This window comes from Pristiophorus japonicus, unplaced genomic scaffold (assembly GCF_044704955.1).
Source record: "Pristiophorus japonicus isolate sPriJap1 unplaced genomic scaffold, sPriJap1.hap1 HAP1_SCAFFOLD_229, whole genome shotgun sequence".
Taxonomy (NCBI): Eukaryota; Metazoa; Chordata; class Chondrichthyes; family Pristiophoridae; genus Pristiophorus; species Pristiophorus japonicus.
In genome coordinates, this window is record NW_027252005.1 from 932564 (window position 1) to 942716 (window position 10153).

General features: G+C 50.9%; 1 protein-coding gene across 1 annotated transcript in view; it reads left to right on the plus strand.

The window, feature by feature from the left end:
• Positions 1-10153, plus strand: part of LOC139245663 (ETS domain-containing transcription factor ERF-like) — a 33585-nt gene that overhangs the window by 19594 nt on the left and 3838 nt on the right. The window contains exon 4 of the mRNA XM_070871241.1: positions 7827-7968. Within this exon, the coding sequence (XP_070727342.1) occupies positions 7827-7968 (142 nt within the window). The remainder of the gene's footprint in view (positions 1-7826; positions 7969-10153) is intronic.

Consider the following 10153-nt stretch of genomic DNA (forward strand, 5'->3'; position numbering starts at 1 on the left):
TGAGGTTGCATGATCAACCATGATCATATTGAATGGTGGTGCAGGCTCGAAGGGCTGAATGGCCTGCTCCTGCACCTATTTTCTATGTTTCTATTTCTATGTTTCAAGTATCTGCCATCAGTAGAAAAATCCTCTCTGCATCCACCTTGTCAAGCTCCCTGATAATCTCATATGTTTTGATAAGATCACCTCTCATTCTTCTGAATTCTAGTGAGTAGAGGCCCAACCTCCTCAACCGTTCCTCTTCAGTCAACCCCCTCATCTCCGGAATCAACCTAGTGAACCTTCTCTGAACTGCCTCCAAAGCAAGTATATCCTTTCGTAAATATGAAAACCAAAACTGCACGCAGTACTCCAGGTGTGGCCTCACTAATACCCTGTATAACTGTAGCAAGACTTCCCTGCTTTTATACTCTACCCCCTTTGCAATAAAGGCCAAGATTCCATTGGCCTTCCTGATCACTTGCTGTACCTGCATACTAACCTTTTGTGTTTCATGCACAAGGACCCCCAGGTCCCGCTGTACTGCAGCACTTTACAATCTTTCTCCATTTAAGCAATAACTTGCTCTTTGATTTTTTTCTGCCAAAGTGCATGACCTCATACTTTCCATTGTTTTCAAATCCCTCCATGGCCCTCGCCCCTCCCTATCTCTGTAATCCCTTCAGCCCTACAACCCCCCAAGATGTCTGCACTCCTCTAACTCTGTCCTCCTGAACATCCCTGATTATAATCGCTCCACCATCGGTGGCCATGCATTCAGCTGCCTGGGCCCCAAGCTCTGGAACTCCCTCCCTAAACCTCTCCGCCTCTCTTTCATCCTTCAAGACACTCCTTAAAACCTACCTCCCTGACCTAGCTTTAGGTCACCTGTGCTAATTAGCACTTATGTTTCAAAACGTTGTTTGATAATGCTCCTGTGAAGCGGCTTGGGACGGTTTACTACGTTAAAGGCGCTATCGAAATATTGCTGTTGCTGTAACTGTTATGTATGTAATAACTCGATAGACTGAATACTGTAAACTCACTCAGGTTCAAACCTGGCTCTGTTTTATTTGGCCCCAAAGTGCCCACATTACATGGTGGCTTGCTTTATATACCTGGCCTGCACACATCTGCACACAGCCCAACGACCACCGACAGTAGCGCCCTCTGGTGGCAAGTAACCCCAAGCATACATACATGACAATGTTTGCCCATTCTTGAGCCTGACAATAAACACTCGGTTACCCTCCTTGGCCGTAACAATACCGGCGACCCACTTGGGGCCTTGACCATAATTTAGTACATACACAGGATCGTGAACAGAGATGTCATGTGACACAGCAGCACGATCATGATACCACTGCTGACTTTGATGTCTGTATTCAACATGATCGTTCAAGTCAGGGTGGGCAAGAGAGAGCTTGGTCTTGAGACCTCTCTTCATCAATAGTTCAGAAGGGGAGACCCCGGTAAGCGCGTGGGGTCTTGTCCTGTAACTAAGCAATATGCGTGACAAGCGAGTCTGCAGTGAACCTTGAGTTACTCGTTTCATATTCTGCTTGATGGTTTGGACAGCACGCTCTGCTTGACCATTGGATGTGGGTTTGAATGGTGCTGACCTCACATGTTTAATACCATTGAGTTTCATGAACTCTTGAAACTCCGGACTTGTGAAGCAAGGACTGTTGTCGCTCACAACAATGTCAGGCAGACCATGAGTAGCAAACATGACACGAAGGCTCTCAACGGTAGCTGTGGATGTGCTGGATGACATGATTATACCCTCTATCCACTTGGAATATGCATCCAACACAACTAAAAACATCTTTCCCAGGAAGGGACCTGCAAAATCGATGTGGATCCTGGACCATGGTTTAGATGGCGACGACCACAGACTCAGCGGAGATTCCGCTGGTACTTTGCTTAGCTGCATGCAAGTGTTGCACTGATACACACATGATTCCAGATCAGAGTCAATTCCAGGCCACCATACGTGAGACCTGGCGATGGCTTTCATCATGACAATACCGGGATGAGTGCTATGTAGATCATGTACAAATTTCTCTCTGCCTTTCTTAGGCATAACAACACGATTACCCCACAGTAAACAATCTGACTGAATGGATAGTTTGTCTTTGCGACGGTTGTAAGGTTTGGTCTCATCGCACATTTCAATAGGTATAGCAGACCAATCACCACTAAGGACACAACGTTTTACAACCGATAAAATCGGGTCCTGTCTGGTCCAGGTCCTAACTTGTTGAGCAGTGACAGGGGTTCCTTCACTCTCAAAAGCATCCATAACTAACAGTAGATCTGCAGGTTGTGGCATCTCCACCTCCGGTGTGGGCAACGGCAGACGGCTCAGTGCATCGGCACAATTCTCAGTGCCAGGTCTATGGCGAATGACATAATCATAGGCAGATAATGTCAATGCCCACCTCTAGATGCAGGATGATGCTTTGGTATTGATACCTTTGTTTTCCGAAAACAATGAAATGAATGGCTTGTGATCCATTTCGAGTTCAAAACGAAGACCAAACAGGTACTGATGCATCTTTTTAACCCCATACACACAAGCTAAAGCTTCTTTTTCTACCATGCTGTCGGCACTTTCCACCTATGACAAACTTTTCGAAGCATACGCCACAGGTTGTAGTTTATCCGACTCATTAGCTTGTTGGAGCACGCAGCCAACCCCAAATGATGAAGCATCACAGGCCAATACTAGATGCTTACACGGATCATAATGTACTAGCAGCTTGTTAGATCAAAGCAGATTTGTAGCTTTCTCAAAAGCTCTATCTTGAGACACATCCCAAATCCAGTTGTCGGCTTTTCTGAGCAACATGTGCAGTGGCTCTAATAAAATGCTCAATCTAGGTAAGAAATTACCGAAGTAGTTGAGAAGACCTAGGAACGAACGCAGCTCCGTCACATTCTGAAGCCTGGGGGCATTTTTGATGGCCTTGGTTTTCGAGTCCGCAGGCCTGATACCGTCAGCAGCAATTTTCTTCCCCAGAAATTCGACTTCCGGTGCCATGAAGATGCACTTCGAATGTTTCAGTCTGAGTCCCACTTTGTCCAGACGATGTAGAACCTCTTCCAGGTTGTTCAAGTGTTCAGCAGTGTCACAACCTGTGACCAGAATGTCATCTTGAAACATGACGGTTCTAGGGACGGACTCAGTAGACTCTCCATGTTCCTCTGAAATATGGCTACAGCCGAGCGAATTCCAAAAGGACACCTGTTGTAGATAAACAGTCCTTTTTGAGTGTTGATGCACGTAAGTTTCTTCGACGTGTCGACCAGCTCCTGTGTCATGTAGGCCCACATCAGATCCAGTTTAGTGAACAACTTCCCACCGGCTTGCGTTGCAAACAGGTCATCAGCCTTCGGTAACGGGTACTGATCCTGTTTCGAAAATCGGTTGATCGTAGCCTTGTAGTCTCCACAAATCCTGACAATGCCATCACTCTTCAACACAGGAACAATGGGACTGGCCCATTCGTTAAATTTGACCAGTGATATGATCCCTTCATGTTGGAGTCTGTCCAGCTCAATGTCGACCTTCTCCCTCATCATGTATGGAACAGCCTGAGCTTTGTGATGGACGGGTCTTGCACCCGAGTCCAGGTGAATCTGCACCTTGGCTCCCATGAAATTGCTGATGCCTGGTTCAAACAGCGAGGGAAACTTGCTCAGTACTTGAGCACACGAAGTGTCATCCACCGATGACAACACTTTGATATTATTCCAATTCCATTTGATGTTTTTGAGCCAATTCCTGCCGAACAGCATTGGACCATTTCCTGGAATGATCCGTAACGGTAGATCATGAACCACACCACCATACGACACCTTGACTACTGCACTGCCAATCACTGTTATGAGTTCTTTGGTGTAGGTACGCAACTTGGCATTGACTGGACTCAGCTTAGGCTTCACAGCCTCAGTGTCCCACAGCTTGTCGAATGTCCTTTGGCTCATTATCGACTGACTCGCACCCGTATCCAATTCCATCGATACCGGTACACCATTCAGCTGCACATTAACCATTATCGGTTGGCTCTTTGTCAGTCCATACACTTCCTCCTCGGGTATCCCGGGTTACATATCCAGATCCGTGCTGGACTGCTCATCATCATCCACGTGGTGAGTCGCAGCACGCTTGCTCAGTTGTGGACACATTCGCTGAAGATGCCCCACTTTCGAACAGCCTTTACAGATGTACTGTTTAAAACAACACTGATGATGCCGATGATTGCCCCCACAACACCAACAGGGTGAAATCGGATTCGTACCCATTGGCGGACTTTGAGCAGCGACAGTGCATACGCAGCCAAGTAGGCCCTGCCATAAGCAGCTCTGCCAGACGACGACACAATCGTGTTTACAGTACTTGCCGTGGGGCTCCGACTCTTCAATGATATCTGCCTTAAATTATCATTCGTCGTCATGCATGCCTGGGCAATCGCGATGGCCTTGCTCCAATCCAGTGTCTCCTCAGCCAATAAATCCCGGAGGATCACCTCGTGGTTGATTCCTATTACAAAGAAATCTCGCAGCATGTCTCCCGACGCGTCTTCGAACTTACATGGCGCAGCAAGACATCTTAAGTTGGCGACGAATTCCGACACATCCTGGCCCTCAGAATGAACATGCGTGTAGATTCGATAGAGTGAGATGATGATGCCTTCTATTGGTTTGAGATGGTCACGTACCAGAGCACACAATTCCTCATAATCCTTGTCCATTGGACTTGCAGGCGAGAGAAGATTCTTTATGAGTTCATAGATTTTCGGACCACAAACCGTGAGGAAGACTGCCCTGCGCCTAACTGCATCAGTGGGTTCCTCCATTTTGTTGGCCACGAAGTACTGGTCCAGGCGAGCTACAAAATCTCCACAGTCCTCTCCCTCCACAAATCTCTCCAGAATTCCAATGGTGCTCATTTTGTATGCGAAGGTTCTTGAGTTACCTCGTCACCAAATGTTATGCATGTAATAACTCGATAGACTGAATACTGTAAACTCAAGCAGGTGCAAACCTGGCTCAACTTTATTGGGGCCCAAAGTGCCCGCATTACATGGTGGCTTCATTTATATACCTGGCCCGCACACACGTGCGTACCTCCCAATGACCTCCGACAGTGGCGAGTAACCCCAAGCAAACATACATGATAGTAACGCAGGAAACAGAGAAAAGATGGGTTTTCATCCAAATCACCCCTCCCCCATATAGCAACCTCCGTAAAACTCCACTCCAGGTTTTGGGACCCTCGTCAGAGAATATTTAGAAGATATTTGATGCGTGATATATATATTTATATATTAAAAAAACAAATAACATTGCCTGTCACATCCTCACAAAGCACTTTACAGCCAATGTATATTCGGAGTGTAGTCACTGTTGTAATATAGGAAACGCGGCAGCCAATTTGTGCACAGCAAGATCCCACACACAGCAATGTGATAATGACCCAGATAATCTTTTTTTGTTATGTTGATTGAAGGATAACTATTGGCCCCAGGACACCGGTGAGAACTCCCCTGCGCTTCTTCCAAATAGTGCCATGGGATCTTTTATGTCCATTCGAGAGGTCAGTCGAGGACACAAGATGAATTGTCCAGAGAAACAGACCTGGGAGTGTTTGATGGGACAGTGTAGAGGGAGCTTTACTCTGTATCTAACCCCGTGCTGTACCTGCCCTGGGAGTGTTTGATGGGACAGTGTAGAGGGAGCTTTACTCTGTATCTAACCCTCTGTACCTGCCCTGGGAGTGTTTGATGGGACAGTGGAGAGGGAGCTTTACTCTGTATCTAACCCCGTGCTGTACCTGCCCTGGGAGTGTTTGATGGGACAGTGTAGAGGGAGCTTTACTCTGTATCTAACCCCGTGCTGTACCTGCCCTGGGAGTGTTTGATGGGGCAGTGTAGAGGGAGCTTTACTCTGTATCTAACCCCGTGCTGTACCTGCCCTGGGAGTGTTTGATGGGACAGCGTAGAGGGAGCTTTACTCTGTATCTAACCCCGTGCTGTACCTGCCCTGGGAGTGTTTGATGGGGCAGTGTAGAGGGAGCTTTACCCTGTATCTAACCCGATGCTGTACCTGCCCTGGGACTGTTTGATGGGACAGTGTAGAGGGAGCTTTAATCTGTATCTAACCCTTGCTGTACCTGCCCTGGGAGTGTTTGATGGGACAGTGTGGAGGGAGCTTTAATCTGTATCCAACCCTTGCTGTACCTGCCCTGGGAGTGTTTGATGGGACAGTGTGGAGGGAGCTTTACTCTGTATCTAACCCCGTGCTGTACCTGCCCTGGGAGTGTTTGATGGGACAGTGTAGAGGGAGCTTTACTCTGTATCTAACCCATGCTGTACCTGCCCTGGGAGTGTGTGATGGGACAGTGTAGAGGGAGCTTTACTCTGTATCTAACCCCGTGCTGTACCTGCCCTGGGAGTGCGTGATGGGACAGTGTAGAGGGAGCTTTACTCTGTATCTAACCCTGTGCTGTACCTGCCCTGGGAGTGTGTGATGGGACAGTGTAGAGGGAGCTTTACTCTGTATCTAACCCGTGCTGTACCTGCCCTGGGAGTGTTTGATGGGACAGTGTAGAGGGAGCTTTACTCTGTATCTAACCCCGTGCTGTACCTGCCCTGGGAGTGTGTGAAGGGACACTGTAGAGGGAGCTTTACTCTGTATCTAACCCCGTGCTGTACCTGCCCTGGGAGTGTTTGATGGGACAGTGTAGAGGGAGCTTTACTCTGTATCTAACCCCGTGCTGTACCTGCCCTGGGAGTGTTTGATGGGGCAGTGTAGAGGGAGCTTTACTCTGTATCTAACCCCGTGCTGTACCTGCCCTGGGAGTGTTTGATGGGACAGTGTAGAGGGAGCTTTACTCTGTATCTAACCCCGTGCTGTACCTGCCCTGGGAGTGTTTGATGGGACAGTGTAGAGGGAGCTTTACTCTGTATCTAACCCCGTGCTGTACCTGCCCTGGGAGTGTTTGATGGGATAGTGTAGAGGGAGCTTTACTCTGTATCTAACCCATGCTGTACCTGCCCTGGGAGTGTGTGATGGGACAGTGTAGAGGGAGCTTTACTCTGTATCTAACCCCCTGTACCTGCCCTGGGAGTGTTTGATGGGACAATGTAGAGGGAGCTTTACTCTGTATCTAACCCCCTGTACCTGCCCTGGGAGTGTTTGATGGGACAGTGTAGAGGGAGCTTTACTCTGTATCTAACCCCGTGCTGTACCTGCCCTGGGAGTGTTTGATGGGACAGTGTAGAGAGAGCTTTACTCTGTATCTCACCCCATGCTGTACCTGCCCTGGGAGTGTTTGATGGGACAGTGTAGAGGAAGCTTTACTCTGTATCTAACCCCGTGCTGTACCTGCCCTGGGAGTGTTTGATGGGACAGTGTAGAGGGAGCTTTACTCTGTATCTAACCCCCTGTACCTGCCCTGGGAGTGTGTGATGAGACAGTGTAGAGGGAGCTTTACTCTGTATCTAACCCCATGCTGTACCTGCCCTGGGAGTGTTTGATGGGACAGTGCAGAGGGAGCTTTACTCTGTATCTAACCCTGTGCTGTACCTGCCCTGGGAGTGTTTGATGGGACAGTGTAGAGGGAGCTTTACTCTGTATCTAACCCCCTGTACCTGCCCTGGAAGTGTTTGATGGGACAGTGTAGAGGGAGCTTTACTCTGTATCTAACCCCATGCTGTATCTGCCCTGGGAGTGTTTGATGGGACAGTATAGAGGGAGCTTTACTCTGTATCTAACCAGTGCTGTACCTGCCACGGGAGTAACCTGTGTTTAATTCTATTGTTTTTCCCACTAAGGTGATCCAAAGTTTGCTGACTCCCCCCAGACTCCCTGAACCAGGGGGCCGGGAGTTGAGGAACCCGGTGTTCGAGCGGCCAGTCCCTACGACAGATGCTGAGAAACTGCGATTAGACACAGGCCTCACATTCTTCAGCTCAGGTCAGTGTGATTTGCAGCGACTGTACAAAGCGAGAGGGAGGGAGGGTAGTGAGAGAGAGAGAGAGAGAGGGGGGAAGGGAGAGGGAGAGAGGGAGGGGGAGGGAGAGAGGAGGAGGGAGGGGAGAGAGAGCAGGGGAAGAGGGGGAGAGGGAGGGGGAGAGAGAGAGGGCGTGAAGGGGAGAGGGATAGAGAGCAGGGAGTTAGAGGGGGGAGAGAGAGCGAGGGGGAGAGATAGAGAGAGAGGGGGATAGAGGAGGAGAGAGAGCGAGGGGGAGAGAGGGGGAGGGAGGGGGAGAGATAGAGAGAGAGAGGGGGAGAGAGGGGGAGAGAGAGCGAGGGGGAGAAAGTGGGAGGGAGTGGAGAGAGAGAGGGGGAGAGAGAGCGAGGGGGAGAGAGGGGGAGGGTAGGGAGAGAGCGAGGGGGAGGGAGGGGAGAGAGAGGGGGAGGGAGGGGAGAGAGAGGGGGAGGGAGAAATAGAGAGAGGGAGAAAGGGGGAGGGAGAGGGTCAGAGAGAGAGGGGGAGAGACAGAGGGAGGGAGAAAGTGGAAAAGAGAGAGGGAGCAAGTGAGAATGGACGTTAAAGGGAGAGTGCAAGAGACAAAGACATAGGGGGATAGATTGGGAGGAAGGGGAGCTAGAGAGAGTGATGCAGGAAACAAGGAACGATAGAGAAAGAGAGGGAGATAGATTGGAGAGCAAGGTGTAGAGAGAGAGTGGAGACAGAGAGAGAGGGGAGAAAGATAGAGGGAGGGAGAAAGGATTGAGAGAGGGAGCAGGAGAGAGAGCATGATAAAGGGAGAGGGCAAGGCAGAGAGAGGGAGAGAGAGAGAGCATGGGAGAGAGGGAGAGAGGGAGGAAGGTTAGGGAGAGGGGGCTAGAGAGAGTGACGGAGAAAACGAGGGCGGATAGAGAATGAGAGGGAGGTAGAGTGGAAAGAGAGGTGTAGAGAGAGAGTGAGAGACAGAGAAAGAGAGGAGAGAGAGATGGAGGAAGAGAGGGGGTCAGAAAGTGAGAGGGGAAGAGAGGGAGTGAGAGAGAGGGATGGGTAGAGAGGGAGCGGGAGGAGAAAGGGGAGGGAGAGAGATAGTGAGCTAGTGGGTGAGAGAGGAGCAGCGAGATAGAAAGAGGGAGGGAGAGGGGACAACCAAGAGGGAAGAGAGAGGCAGAGAGAGGAGGTGAGAGAGAGTGCGAGGGGGAGGGGAGTGAGAGGGGGAGAGAAAGAGAGAGACAGTGAGAGAGAGGTAGCGAGAGAGAGTGAGGTGCGGAGAGAGAGGGGGAGAGAGAAAGGCAGAGCAGGGGAGACAGAGACAAAGTGGGGAAGGGAGGGAGAGAGGGGGGTGAGAAATTGGGGGAGGGAGAGACAGGGACATAGAGCTATGGTTCGGTCAAAATTTCTGTTCATTGCCTCTCTCAGAAAGGGGCAAATACAGGAATACACTGGGAGAGAGACACGGGGGAAGCGGGGGATAGAGAGACACGGGGGGGGGGGATAGAGAGACACGGGGGGGGGATAGAGAGACACGGGGGGGATAGAGAGACACGGGGGGGGGGATAGAGAGACACGGGGGGGATAGAGAGACACGGGGGGGATAGAGAGACACGGGGGGGGGATAGAGAGACACGGGGGGGGATAGAGAGACACGGGGGTGATAGAGAGACACGGGGGGGGGATAGAGAGACACGGGGGGGGATAGAGAGACACGGGGGGGGATAGAGAGACACGGGGGGGATAGAGAGACACGGGGGGGGATAGAGAGACACGGGGGGGGGATAGAGAGACACGGGGGGGGGATAGAGAGACACGGGGGAAGCGGGGGATAGAGAGACACGGGGGGTGATAGAGAGACACGGGGGGGGGATAGAGAGACACGGGGGGGGATAGAGAGACACGGGGGGGGATAGAGAGACACGGGGGGGGGATAGAGAGACACGGGGGGGGATAGAGAGACACGGGGGGGGGATAGAGAGACACGGGGGGGGGGATAGAGAGACACGGGGGGAGGATAGAGAGACACGGGGGGGATAGAGAGACACGGGGGGGGATAGAGAGACACGGGGGGGGATAGAGAGACACGGGGGGGGATAGAGAGACATGTGGGCGGGGGTAGAGAGACACGGGGTGGGGATAGGAGACCGGGGGGGGGATAGAGAGACACGGGGGGGGGGGGATAGAGAGACACGGGGT